Below are 14,581 nucleotides of genomic sequence, written 5' to 3'. Positions count from 1 at the left end.
CGTCCCCCTTTCACACTCACGTTTTTTTTTTTTTCTCCCTCTATTCCCCCCCCCCCGCGGTCTCCCGGTGCTTTAACAGTCCACAGAGGGAACATAATTGATTCTTTTCGTTGGTGTGTGCCCTGACGCACCAGTTTCCCTTAAATTTCCCTATATATAACAGCCAGAGAGAGAGATTGTTGGTGTAAAGATAGCCACCGTGACGAGAGACACGGAGAAACGCGTGACCCTGGAAGCGAATGACGCGATGGGTGAATGATGGCCATCGGTGTCTGTTGGGTGGGTGTGATGGTGTCGTGTGTGGTGGTCTGATTGCAGGGACATCTCTGTTTGTGGCGATTGGTTGAAGTTTAAGAAAGAGTAATGAGAGGAACGGGGCAGAAATAAGCCCGTTTGTTTTACGGATTAATTAACGGAAAAAGTCGTCGTTTTTTTTTTTTTTTTTTTGCCCTGTTTTGTCGAGTACGTGCCCTGCTAACAATCCCATTTTTCTTCTGTGAAGATTTTATTCATTTCATTACTTGTTGAGTCACATTCAGCCTTTGGTGATGTTTTGGACAGTATGCAGTCCCCCCCCCCCCCCCCCCCCTACTTTTTTTTAAAAAGAAAATCGTGTTATAAAATGACTAAATTGGCCCGTAAACTGTGAACAAGTGTTTTTTTTTAGTTTGTTTTTCAAATTACCAGGGAGTGGTTTTTGATTCTTTGTGTTTTTTGAGTCTTTTTTTGGCTCATTCCAAACTTAGCTCTCTGAGATCAATGACAGTGGGCAGTGGTTTAACAGTTTGTCTGTTGGAAACACGCTCCAACTTGTAATCAATGACAAGCTTTAGGGTGTGCTCACTTTTCCTCTCCTCTGTGTCTGTGTCTCTATATCTCTATGGCTCTGTATCAGACCCACCCCCCTCCCTCTCTCTCTCTCTCTCTCTCTCTCTCTCTCTCTTTCTCTCTTTCTCTCTTTTTCTCTTTCTCAATCTCTCACACACTCATACACACACGCACACACACACCCTCTCTCTCAGCAGGCATTCAGGGTGTAGACTTCAGGAGCAGGTTTTGAAAAACACTCCACATCTCAGCACGGGCACTGACAGATGTTTGATGGTTATTTGAAGTGGCATCCTTTGCCCCATGCTCCCTTCCCCCAACCTTGTCAGTCTGCTACCAACAGTCTTTTTTTTTTTGTTTGTTTGGGGTTTTTTTTTTTGTTTTTTGTTTTTTTTTTCAAACTGGCCAGTGCTGCTCTCATCAAAGCCTATCGATTCAAACTGCTTTTGCATCGCAGTCGCTTGGGGAAGGGAGGGACAGAGAGAGAGTGAGTGAGAGAGAGGGACAGACAGAGAGTGAGTGAGAGAGAGAGGGACAGACAGAGAGTGAGTGAGAGAGAGAGGGACAGACAGAGAGCGAGTGAGAGAGAGAGAGCGAGTGAGAGAGAGAGAGAGCGAGTGAGAGAGGGAGAGGGGGAGTGTGAGAGAGAGAGAGGGAGAGGGGGAGTGTGAGAGGGAGAGGGAGAGGGAGAGGGACAGTTGGAGCTCCACAGCTGTCTTTCTTGCACAGGGCAGAACTCAGGGCTGGTTGTACTCCAGTCTCACGCTTGTCTCTTGGCAGGACTGACACACAGTTTATGGACGGACGCTGAGTTCCCAGAATGACGAGCGCTGCCCCAGCCAGGAAGCCTTACCGCAAGGCCCCTCCGCAGCACCGCGAGACTCGCCACAGCGTGCCTGCGTTTCGGGAGGACCTTGGCGGGAGCGGCCCGACGCCTTCCCACCCCGAACCGTGCCAGGTAATTAGCCTTCAAAATCACACTCCCGTTTTGCAGCGCACGCGCTTCACAGGACCTTACCCGAAACGTCCAGAAAGCCCAGAACCCCCCAACGCGTTCTCGTCCTCTTGGTCGCTCGCCTCAGAGAGCGAGCTGGACGTCTCCAGCTTGTCTAGTCTCGAACTCACGGTCCTCCCCCCTCCTCGCATCTTCAGCCATGGTGCCTTCCACACTGGCCTCCCCCCCAAGCGGCAGCAGGGGCTGAACCGCTTCCTTAGCCGTAGCGAGGACATGTTAATGCTCTCCGGCGACGACGATCTCCCGACCTCCGAGGGCTCCCAGCAGTGCATCCCGGGGAGCTCACCTTCCCACTCCAGCAGAAGTGCAGAGCGCTCTCTGGTCTTTAAAGAGAAGGCTGAGATCCTAGTGCCCAGGACTGAACAGCATCCCGTGCAGCCGCCGCATCCGTCCAAGGCTCACCCCCCCAAAGGAATCCTTAAACAGTCGCACCAGCTCGGCGTGCACTCCTCGGACAGCCTACGCAAATCCAAGTCGGCCGAGGTGCTAGGCCAGAGCCCTAGCTGCACCCGCAGCCGGAAGCCCAAAAGCACGTCCCTGGATCGGGAGAGGGAACTGCGTAGCCGTGAACAGAGAAGGTCGTCACCTTCCGGGCAAGCTGCGTCCACGTCGTCCGCCTCACCCAGCTCCATGCCTCCAGAGTGGAAGGTCAGACTGCTGGAGGAGAAGATCAAGTTTTCTCAGTTCCTGGATGAGATCACTTACCGGGTCCTGAGCCCGGCAAGCCTGCAGATGCTGGGAAGCAAACAGCCCGGTTCAGCCAAACCCTCCAAAGGGAACCAGACGCAGCAGCGTAACGTCGGCCAGCAAGCCGAAAACACGGAGCGCCAGGACAGGAAGCCAGAGAGGAGCCGGCCCTGGGACGAGTGGGCCGCCCAGTATAGCCGAACATCCCGGAGAGGAAGGGACGCCAGGCCGGAGACCTGGCACATTCCTTTGAGGAAGGAAAGCCCGGAGCGGCGCCAGGCGAACCGCAATTGGGAAGGCGCTCGCCCCAAAGGCGAGGGTTCTGTTTACAGTCGTTTGGGAGGCAGTGGAGACTCCAGACGTGGCAGTGAGACAGACTGGGAAGACAGGACACGATGGGGGGCTCAACACCCCCCTCATCCACAGCAGCAGCCTGCACAGCTGGATGGTAGAGCCCATCATAAAGACGCAGCGGAAAAATCAGGGATGCTAAAGAGTGGCCTTCCTACCATCACTGGGGAAGAAACAACAACACTATCACAACCCACTGCTTTTTCTATTTTATCACAGATCAAGGTATGTGCGTAGGTATGATTCAGACATCCTACCCCCGCATCCAGATTATACAGTCATGAGAGGAAGAAAAATCAAGGTTTTCATTGTAATCCTCAGTCTGTTGTGACCAAACCTTTCCTGTATTCATTCAGCGTGAGTTGCTTAGCTACAGCTAATGACTATATTAAAAATAGACACAATATAAATCAGCTCTGGATCTGAAAGTATGACATGGACACCCCCCCCCCCCCCACAGATGGCTAGGACAAGCACAAAAACACTACACATCAGGATTTTTTTTTTTTTTATCCCTTGTGTCTTTCTGTCTGACGCCTGTACTGTTGACAGAATACCAACAGAGACATTAAATCATGTTAGAGAATTAGCCTAAGAAAAAGTTAATGTGTCAGGAGCATTTAAAAAGTGAGTTTAAATCAGAGTGGTATCTCTGATGTAGCTTTTTAGGTGTATGAGCATGCCAGAACAACACAAATTTATTTCAGTCTTACTGTGTATGAAGCGAGTTCTCAACCACAGAACACTTGAAGCAGTGCATGGACATGTACATGTATATATATGTATGTGTGTCTGTGTGTATGTGTATGTTTGTATGTATGTATACACAAAATGGTGCAATTGTGCTATTCGATCAGAGGGATATGATGGTTTGTTAGTTGACTGAAGGTCTGGGTGATGAAATTGATTTCAGAGCTCCAAAAGGCATGTCAGTATTGACCTGTTCAGCTAAGGGCACAGCATTTCATATAAAATTCTTTCTATCCTAGATATGTGGTGTTAAAAACACTTTGTAGTTCATGTTGGTTTAACCCGTTTCAACTCCAGAAATGTAATCAGTCTAAGCTAGTAAAATATATAATTTCTCTCAGATTTATATTTAATGACCAGACTTTACAATTGAAGCTTAATCTGTAATCCATTTTGAATCAGAGTAACTAATTTAAATTCTTACTTTAAAGCCAATGAGCATGTGAAAGTATGTTCATGCTATCTGTTCCTTATCTCCTAATTGCTATGTGGTTCCAAATCATTAATTTCCATCACCAGAGGAAAAGGCTGAAAAGAAAGAGCGAATCAGTTAATTACACGAATGCAATTAAAAGGAAATTAGATTAGCATCGACCAGTATTAGCACAGGTGAAGTTTTATAATGTAGATAATGATGCGACAACATTGCATTTGGTAGACTCTCATTTATTCAGGGAAAGAAAACTTCACGCTGACATGTTTAAGGACAGTTGGAAGATATCTGGGGAAAACTTTCAAACAATGCTGGTCTTAACCCGTATCTGCCATTGAAATAGCTGTTGTGTGTTTGTGTATCAGTATTGATTGCCATCAAACCATAAGTTTCCATAACTAAATTGATTTATGTTTTTTTTTTTTTCACAGGAGTCCTTATCAGATGGTGACAGGATCAAGTAAGTATAATTTCTTCTTCCTGTGCACTGTTTGTCTGTCTCTCGTCTTCGTCTGTTAAATGTCTCTGTTGCTGTTTGTTTTGAAATGTCAGACAACAGAAAAAAAAAAAAAATCATTTTGACTTAATTGTGTTCTTAGGGGTTTTTTGTTTACTGTCTACCACCAGTAATTGGCACTGGTTTTCTGGTAGTGGTCATGCGTTATTTATCTGGCATATTAAGCGACATGTCTAAAGGCGTGTTTCATACGTCGTTTGGTTTAAGGGAATTCCCTGCCTTACATGACCCTGTTTAGCAGCTCATAGGCTGTTTGAATGAGGTGGCCAGATTGGCCCGCAGCCAGTCAGAGCGCAGGCAGGTCCGTCGAGCATCCCCGGTGGCTTCGTCTAGACAGGCCCGTAGAGGCCGGTGGCTAAGTCTCCAGACAGAGGCGGAGCGGTTGTAGTTTGTAGGTCGTGGTGTGCGACAGAGGTCAATGGGCTACCGGGATGAAGGGTGTTGCCATCGAAAGCGTGGGTATGAGCCAGGTGGCCATGCAAGAGGCAAGCACCCCTGGCCCCTCCCCTTTCCACTGAGGGCATCAGTCAATCGCGGACTCAGAAACACAGCGTACCTCTCTCGCTCGCTCGCTCGCTCTCTCGCTCTCTCTCTCGATCACTCTCTCTCTCTCTCTCTCGCTCTCTCTCTCTCCTCCTCCTCTTTTTCTACTACTCTGCCACTCTGACAGAGTTTAGCAGGAACCCCTGTGATCAGTGACATTTCATTTTGATGGCTGTTTTCGGCACTGCCCTCCCTCAGGGCAGGCCTGGTGCTATTGGCTGTGAGAGACCACTTCATTAGCGGTGAGGAAACAGCAGATGTTGTGAAACTTTGAAAAACACTGTGAGGAGCTACAAGAGTCCCTGTGTTAATATCTTTCTTTCTTTTTTTTTTCCCTCCCTTGTTTGCTCTACAATCTACTCTTGGTTTGCCCATGACTCCCTATGCTCTTGCCTGTCTTTCCTGTCTGATATTGGAATATCGGTAATTCCCTGAATACCTTAAGATTTGCGAAACTTCGTATGGCTTGGTCTTTGTCTCGTACTGATGTGCCTGTGTGGTCACACTGGGAATATTTAATCTTCCAAAAGTCATGGAATTCTTTTGTAAATGTATAGAGTAACACATTTCTGCGTAACAGCAGTACAAATTTGTTGTTCCCTTAAAAAAAGCTCTACAGTAGTGATATTTTCATGAGAATGACACCTACACCCAGCTATTCATAGTTCATATTATAATTAATGGAAAAATAATTTGTGTGTTTAGACCATATAAAAGCACACGAGATGATTGGCATACAGGAGTCATAAATTCCAGATAAAGATAGACTTTGAAACCATGACAGTTTTTGAACAGCAAAAGAAGACTTTTTCAAAGCCATGAGATTTAAAAATTAAATGGTTATCAACACATTTTTTGAGATAAATCGAAGTTCAGTGCAGGAGGAAACCCACGGCACACGGCACGGCTGTTAACTTGACCCAGTTCACTCCTACTGTATGAGTCTGCCTGAACAACTGTAGGCTGGTAAATGCTGTTATGAATTTGACCCTGCTATGTGGGCTCAAAACAATTAATTTCTAAACAGATTTGCAAAGTTAATTTGATGTGCCAAAGAGTTAACAGAATGAAACAGAAAGATTATCATGGCAGCTCCACACAGTCAGGGATTTAAGTGCATTTCACAGATAAGACGCACAACTTCAGTGAAACAAATAGGAGAGGTGAATGAGGTTGTCGATTTGTCTTTTCCCCCTATCAAAAAGTACAGGACTTACCAAGTGTAGCACCCATTGCCCATAGATGGTGAGCTAAAAATGAATGTAGTGCATGTTTGGTTGATGTTGCTGTTTCGACTGATTTGCATTTGTGTGCGGTATTACATGTACTTCCCAATGGTACAAGAAAAGCAAACTTTGTCCAATAATATTTGGTACTTGGTTGTGGAAATGAAACATGAGAGTTTATAGAAAGGTGATGTGAGGAGAAGATTTCATTTTTGAAACTGTCGTGACTTGCCTGGAGGTGAAGTGGTAGATGCTTGACAATATTACGGTATGATTAAAAACAACAGAGTTTGGTCTCCGCAGCAAATAATGCTCTCGTTCTCATTTGAGTTCTCTGACTTTTGCTTTACTTGCATTTAAAATGTAATTTATTTTTTTTGTTGTGTAGTTGTTTTAACAAATGGAATTGAACTGTGAGGCTAAATGAAGTATGGCCGACTGAACACACACACACTCTCTCACACACACACACACACACACACACTCACACACACACACTCTCTCTCACACACACACACACACACACACACACTCTCTTTCTCTCTCTCTCTCTCCACCCACCTTTTCTCCTGTGATGTCGAGCGGAAGCGCGAGTGACTCAGTTGCACGGGCCGGTTGATTGATTGGCCTAGATGCAGGCTGATGGGATGAAGAACCTGGATGATTGAGCAGAGCCAGGCAATTTCCTGATCAAGCTAAAGCCTGGAGGTGGAACCCTCCATGATGTAGCGTATACGGGTCTATTTTAAGCAAGGGCAAACAAACTGAGGAGAAATGGATCGGGGCATTCGTTCATTCATCCATTCGTTCATTCGCTCCCCCCTAATGACACTGCGGGAAACACGGCAGTGCACTTAAAAGACATATACTTGACCGTCGTCAAAAATGATATGTTAGCCAGCAATGTGTTAATATTCGTATTCACTGACTGATGAAGGAAATCGCTGTATTTATCTTCCCTATTGTTAAGTTGGCATATGAAGTCAAATGTTATGTGCAAATTTATGTATTTTCTTGCAATGTTAAAAATGCAAGCTTCAAAAAATGATTTAAAAATTCTTTTGGATGTCAAGGCTTTGCATTTGACAAAGAATATGAGTACCTCAGGACCATTCATTGGCTTAACTGAGGAAAGGTTTCGGTGTGTCTGTGTCAAGATAGACTAAGACATGTGACTCACGCAAGCTGTTTGTGACCGCTGTTTTTCCATCTGATCTCTGATCAATTTAAACTAATACCTGTATATTACAGGTTGCGTCACTGCCCCACTGAAGCATTCGAGCTCTGTGATTAGTGCTGTATTTTCCCTGCGCCTTGAACCTGCTGCTAAAAAGTCTCTTTGTATGGCTGTTTTGACAGACCATCTCCAAAAAAAAAAAAAAAAAAAAAGTCAGACTTTGTGCAGGAACATTTCAGCTTAACGAACTGGTTCTTTGGTCCTTGATCCTAAATGCACTTTGAGGTAGACTGATTATCAGCTCTCTTTAGAGAATGGATTAACCTTAAAAATATGTGAATGCACGTCTCTTGCCTCGAAGCCGTTTGTTGACTTTATTTATTTACACGGGGCAGAGAGAGGTTTGCTTTTAACGCTTAGGTGCACTGTATCAGGAGCAGTCTCTGACTGAATGACGCTTTGCCTGTAAATTGAGTCTGATTGCTAAAGGTTTGCCGCAGAGGAGAGCGAAGACATTTCCGTTCTGAACGTGGAGCATCCTCTCGAACGTAAAGCGCATACCGTCCTCTCTTCCCCGTCGTCGACGGAGGACCCAGTCTAAAGAACATTAAACCCGCAGGCTGTTCAGAATGTCTTTTCCAATTCATCTCTTTGGAATGACTTTGGAATGGGAGCGAGCGTAGGAATGTCTATTTTCTCTTATCTTTATGTTCCCTCGCCACCACCTTGAGGATCTCGCTGTGTGCTGGCACTGGAGACGTTCGTTGCGTGGCCCAGAGCGACGAATGTGCTCTCAGCTGGCGTACACTATAATTGCAGGGTCCAGCTGTATTCTTTCAGGCGTCTTTGGATGTTTAGCTGTAGCAAGATATGAAAGTGGTTTCCAATTAGACAAAACAAAGACTGCGCGGAAAAGGAGGGCGTTTGATCGCTCATTCTTCCTGTATGATTAGCTGCGAATCTCCATAAGTCATTTACAGTTTACGGATTTTGTTCGTTTAGCAGATGCTCTTATCCAGAGCGACTTACATTATTATTACTATTGTTATTATTATTACTATTATTATTATTATTATTACTATTATTATTATTACTATTATATATGTCCGAGTGACCTCACGCTTGTGGGGCGACCTTGGGGTTAAGCATGTTGCTTAAAGGTCAGAGGCCTTGTGGCTTAATGCTTTTAATATGTTTCATCTCGCTTGCATCAGCCCAATACAATTAATGTGTTAATTTATGCTTTCGCTAGGTACTCAGAGAAGAGTGCATATACTCCTGATACAAGTAGACACAAACTTTTATTTGCTTATGTCGTAAAATTATGGCGTTTGTCACATTAACAGGTTTTTTTTTTTTTTTTTGCACTGAAGGCATGCCTTGGAATAGGGAAATTGGATCAAATGATGAAAGAAGAGTGAAAATGCTTGTGTATATTTATAGAATAAAACACGCTCCTGCCTCCAACTATAGCATGAATCATTGATGCACCCATTTCTTCTTTAGCTTTTTTTTTTTTTCTTTTTTTTTTGCCCTCAGCTGTGACGTTTGGCAGGTATGTAAGCATGCTCATTTTAGCCTTGTTTACTGATGCAGGATGCCTTTCGCATTTCCTTCGTGCCTACCCTGGGTCTCTGGAAAAGGCAACGATGTGTCCGAGGTCGTTTCTAGAGTGTCGGGGACCTTGTGGCAATGAAAAATTTAGTGTCTCCTCGCTGTTAGTTGCAGGGAAAAAAAAAAAAAACCTCCAGTTGATTTTTTTATTTTTGATTGAATGCGGGAAAACTGGTATGGTGGTATAGAGGGATTTGATGTCATACTCAGAACCCAGTGACCAATCCACCTGAGACTTACTTTTAGGTCCTATTTCTTCTTCTTCTTTGTCTTCGTCTTCATCATCATCATCATCATCATCATCAACAACAACAACAACAATAATTCGTGTTTCATTTCTCACTCCATGCAGTCAGCTCGCAGAGAGGTCTGTGAGGGAGGTCTACGCCTGTGTCTTTGTGGAACCATATTGGCCAATGAATTACCACCCATAATGAATGCTGTGTTCTCTATGAGAACGTGAACTTTGAGGCGTAACCAATTAACCAAGAAGGCATTTCTCTTTTCTGTTCAGTGAGTCTGATTTTGAGACCAGGGCAGCAGTGGGTGTGAGGCACAGGCATAGTCCTGCACAGTGAAAAAAGGGGTTGGTGAATGTGGCTTATGGCACAGAGCAGATGTATTTTGTCTCCTGGCAGCTGCTCCTGTCCCCTCAGCATCCAACCAGCTGCTCCCATAACAGGCCCCCTGACACAGCATGGCAGCACTCGCACGGAGCAGACAGGCACCCAAAAGATACACGCTCGAACACACACACACACACACACACACACACACACACCTTCAGACTGCTGCCTGTCTTCCCCAAAGATAAGTCTTTAGAATTAGAGAGTTCTTTCGTTTGTTTTTTTTCAGATGTGTTTAGTTCTCTGATATTCCTGGTAAACGGGTGACTTGGTGCCATTTTAGGATACTTGGGAATTCAAACTTAAACAGACACTGAGGTGGTTTTGGAGAGGACGGGCTCTTTCTTGACTGATTATTATGTTTGTGTGTGTGTGTGACGTCTGTGTCTGGTCTGTTGGTCAGCGTCTCTGCTGAAAAGCACGACGGTGCTGTTGTTTTGTCACTGAGAGCCGGAACTGTGGAAATATTAATGTCCAAACTTGTGATGCTTTACTTGTTCTGCCTCCCCGGTGTTCGTTCTGTACGTGTCCCTCACGTTTGCCCTTGTCGCCGATCTCTGTCCCCGCTCAGGATCCTACAGCAGCAGAACGAAGACCTCCGCCGACGACTCTCTCAAACCACCCACAAGATGGAGACCATGGAGACCGAGTTTGAGGCAAGCCGCCACTACATGCAGGCTGAGATCGGACGCACCCGAGACGACTTGGAGAAGATGAGAGACAAGTTCCGCAGGTGAGGGACACACACACACACACACACACACACACACACACACGCACTCAGACTCATTAGGTGTGTGCTCGAACAGACAGTATGCAAACAGTCTCCTCCCTCTCTCTCTCTCTCTGGGACTCTCATTCCCTGTGTCCCGACCAAAGAGACACAAAGAGAGAGAGAGAGAGAGAGAGAGGTAGAGGGAGAGAGAGATGAAATGAATATCTTCCCTAGCAATCCATTTTTAATGACTGTGATCAAAGCAGCTGAATTAATGAGAAGTTTTGCAGCCTTTTGGAGCTTCCAGCAGCAGTCACGATAATTCCGTCGACCTCCGGGCACGTCGAGTTCGTCTCCGAGAGTAAAGGGAGCGAAATCGGGCGTGGCCCCTCACTGCAAAGCGGGCCGGGGCACGGGGCGCGCCTGTCTCTCAGATCCATTCAAAAAGCCCAAATGAAAAATCCACGGGTTTTTTTTTTTATCCGGTCCTCCGCAGGACGTCTATGAGAAACCTTTCTCGGCAGTGTTTTCAGTTGGGGAAATCTTACTCCCGAGGCTTTACCTTACCCTCACCTTACCTTACTCCCACCGTCTCACATTATCAGTGTTTTCACGTAGTCCGTGCCTATACGACGGAGTCTTCCTGCAGATCCTCACTGTCTGATTTCTGATTTCTGAGGCAGTGTGTGTCCCCGCGTCCTGTTTTTCTCCCATTGTGTTATTGATTCCCTCTGATGTTAAAGCAATTAATTGTTGTTTTTTTTTGTTCGATTGTTTCGAATGTGAATACTTTTTTTTTTTTTAAACAGTTGCTAGATAATAGTATTTTGTATCACTTTTCAGCACATCAACAAAAACTTTTTTTGTGAAAGTGTAAATCAGGCTTTTTCTGGGATGTGAGAAATGGCATTGTTTTACAAGGCAGCGAGGTAAATTGCTTTGCGATGTCAGAGAAGATGCTATAATTGGCTAGTTTAATTGTAGATAAAATGAGCAGACTGACAATTGTGCCAGAGTAGGTAGGAGCATTTCTTATCCCGTCTCTAATGAGCGCAAACACACTGTGTGATTGTGTCTAAAGAGACTGCTGCTAATGTGACCGTGAGAGGAAATGATCAGCGTAAATCTCTCGCTCTTTCGTTCCCCCTCTCTCTCTCTCTCTCTCTCTCTCTCTTTCTGTCTCTTTCTATGTCTCTCTCTCCACACAGCCTGCAGCCCTCCTGCTTAAAAAGGACATTGATGCTGGCAAAACATTTTTGAGATTGTGTTAGCCAAACTTTTTCTATTTAACATGGCTTCTAACTAGATCGAGGGCTAGCATCTTTATTTAGTTTCCCCCTATATCTTAACATGTATCCTACTGTATTTAAATATGTGGGGAGTGTACGTCACCTTCCGACCCTGAACGATTTTTTCCCGTTTTTAGTTTGGAATGACTATCACAGTTCTCAGGCGCAGTGCTTTGACATGTTAGCATGTCTGCTCTTGCTACCAGAAACAGCTGTATTTTAATTGCTGATATCCTTGATTGAGTCGGGGAGTAATTCAGATGCAATCACACTAGTTTATCTCCAATCAGGAAGCATCTTGCTCACTCTTGTCCAGAGCCGGCAGTCACATTCAATTACCGCGGCGTTTCCTCGGTCATAAATCAAAGAATGCACCGGTGCTGTCGTTCGCCGGTCCATTTGCCCCCTTACGGATCCCCCAATCTGCATGCCACCCACTGCTGATAATAGTTTAATTGGATTATAATCAGTTAATAATTCTGCGGAGCTGTGTGTGTGTGGATGTGCGTGCGTGCACACGCGGGCGTGTGCGTGGGTGTGTGTGTGCACGTGTGTGCGCGTGCGCGTGCGTGTGTGTGTGTGTGTGCGTGTGTGTGTGTGCGCGCACGTGTGTGTGTGTGCGTGCGTGTGTGTGTGCGCGCGTGCGCGTGTGTGTGCGCGTGTGTGTGCGCGCGCGCGTGTGTGTGTGTGTGCGTGTGTGTGTGTTTGCGTCGTATCTGATTATGCCAGGGCGTAATTACACAGATGCTTTTGAGTTTTGTGCGTAGAGAGTGAGCTCCTAAGGCAAAGGGCAGAATCAATGCAATTATGATTGCTAAATTTATTTATTTATTTGTCTTCTCCTCCTCACTCATCGAAAAGTCATCACGCATTCAGCTTCCTTCTCCGAAGAGTTGATTTCATTTGCCTTTGCAACTATTCAGCTAGATTTTTCTTTTTCTTTTTCCCTTCTTTTTTTTTTTTTTTTTTTTTCCTCCACCTCTATTGCAGAGCAATCATCTTGCTATGGTAATTATTGCGTGCATTTTGCATTCCATCAGCACTAGTGTCTGAGGCTTTTAAACCCAGCGCATTCCCTATACCATTCAGGGAAAATTTATGACTCAACTCTGACAGGATCCGTGTGGCTGACTAAAACAAATTTATTAAATTCTAATTGTTACAAAGCGAGAGACATAGAACGTCCCCATATGATCTGCCAGCAGTGCAGCAATATTGATTAGAGCAAGCGAGAGAGAGATAGACAGACAGAGAGAGAGAGAGAGAGAGAGAGGGAGGGGATGGGAAGAGGAAAGTATCCTCTGTTAAATGTGAGTCAGTACTGAAAAAAAAAAAATGCTTTACACGCTGTTAATGTTTTTATCAGCATAAATTACATAGTGATATTGATATTTCCATGTAAATGCTCCATGAATGGAAAAACTTGCTCAAATCTGTGCTGCAATCTACAGATTGTATTTATAAGTAACACAAAAGCCGTAAAAAAAAAAAAAGAAAAAGAAAAAAGTTTAACCCTTTCCGATAGAGCATGTTGGTTTGACACGCATCAGGCCATGAACTGCTTTTGGTCTGTAATGTGACAGAGGTTGCAAACAGGACAACAATACAACCATGATGATATTCTGTGTAATATTGTTCGATTAATCAATGGACTGACCAGCTTGCTGGAGGCCGCTGTCAGCCGCACATGTGTTCACATCATCCGAGTCACATGCGCGTTTCCACCACAGACACAGAGAGGTTCCAAACTCCCCCACTCTCGTCGGCCGCAACGCTGTTAGCATGCTAACCCCGGCACCCACAGGACAATCACGAGTTGTGCTTCTGTTAGCACTCGCGCACACCGACATCTGCAACGCAGTCATAAACTGTATTGTTAATGTTAGCGTGCTAGGTGCAACGCCCTTTGTCAGTATGTCAGTATGGTAGACATCTGTTTTTTTTTTTTTTTTTTCATTTTTTGTTTTGTTTTGTTTTGTTTTCTTTGAAGCCAGAGCCACTGACCTTTAGACACCTGAGTTTGTAATAGACTTCTTAAAGCTTTGAATGTGTGGCTTCAGTGGATGGAAGTACTAGCAGTGAGTTCATCATGGCAGTGCTTAGAGCATAAAGAGCTCCATTTTGACTGTATTTTGATATGTGAAATTTCATCATCGCTAAGATGCCTCACTGCTTCGCTGCTTCTCCAAATAACTTTCAGCATTCTCCCCGTATCAATGTCGGTTTCAAATTGGCCCGAGACAGTGTGCCGGTATGGTTTCTCTCATGTTTCTCTCATAGCCATGAAACACTATGCTAGCCTACCCCTCCCTCTTGCATCCATTTAAAGGGCTGTGTGCAATCCTTTGGTCTGCTTTGGGGGGGGGGGGGGGGGAGAAAAAAAAAAACCCTCTACTGGTACCTGATCACGGTGGCAGCCGAGTGTAATTCTCGGCCATTTATTCACTTACACTGCATAATCAGAGGAACCGGAGGTGGAGGAGCAGAGTAATGGAACATGGCTTGATGAAAATGACTTTAACGCTGAGACCCCTCCCTCTCTCTCTCTCTCTCTCTCTACCCCCACCCTTCCCTCCCCCCCACCCCATTTTCCGGGCATCACTCTTAATTTACGCTAAGAGGCCGACCTGTTGAGAAACGACAATGTCAAAAGTTTGATGGCTTCATTAAGCGTGCTCCAAGACTTCGTACCGCCTGACTATATCTCAGTTATGGGGAAAAGAAGGAAAAAAAAAAGAAAAAAAGGAAAATCTCATTTTAAGAGGAGCCGTGTCTGCCAGTTCGGCTGGCTGGCTGGCTCTTCATATCTT

General features: G+C 45.1%; 1 protein-coding gene across 1 annotated transcript in view; it reads left to right on the top strand.

Moving 5' to 3' along the window:
* tjap1 (tight junction associated protein 1 (peripheral)) overlaps positions 1-14,581 on the top strand; it is a 33,848-nt gene that overhangs the window by 6,575 nt on the left and 12,692 nt on the right. Inside the window, exons 3-5 of the mRNA XM_030771679.1 lie at positions 1,609-1,786; positions 4,496-4,524; positions 10,339-10,500. Of these exons, the coding sequence (XP_030627539.1) occupies positions 1,649-1,786; positions 4,496-4,524; positions 10,339-10,500 (329 nt within the window). The 5' untranslated portion in view covers positions 1,609-1,648. The remainder of the gene's footprint in view (positions 1-1,608; positions 1,787-4,495; positions 4,525-10,338; positions 10,501-14,581) is intronic.

Source organism: Chanos chanos, chromosome 4 (genome assembly GCF_902362185.1).
Source record: "Chanos chanos chromosome 4, fChaCha1.1, whole genome shotgun sequence".
Classification (NCBI taxonomy): domain Eukaryota; kingdom Metazoa; phylum Chordata; class Actinopteri; order Gonorynchiformes; family Chanidae; genus Chanos; species Chanos chanos.
Note: the sequence above shows the minus strand (reverse complement) of the source record. Positions and strands in the feature narration are given on the sequence as shown.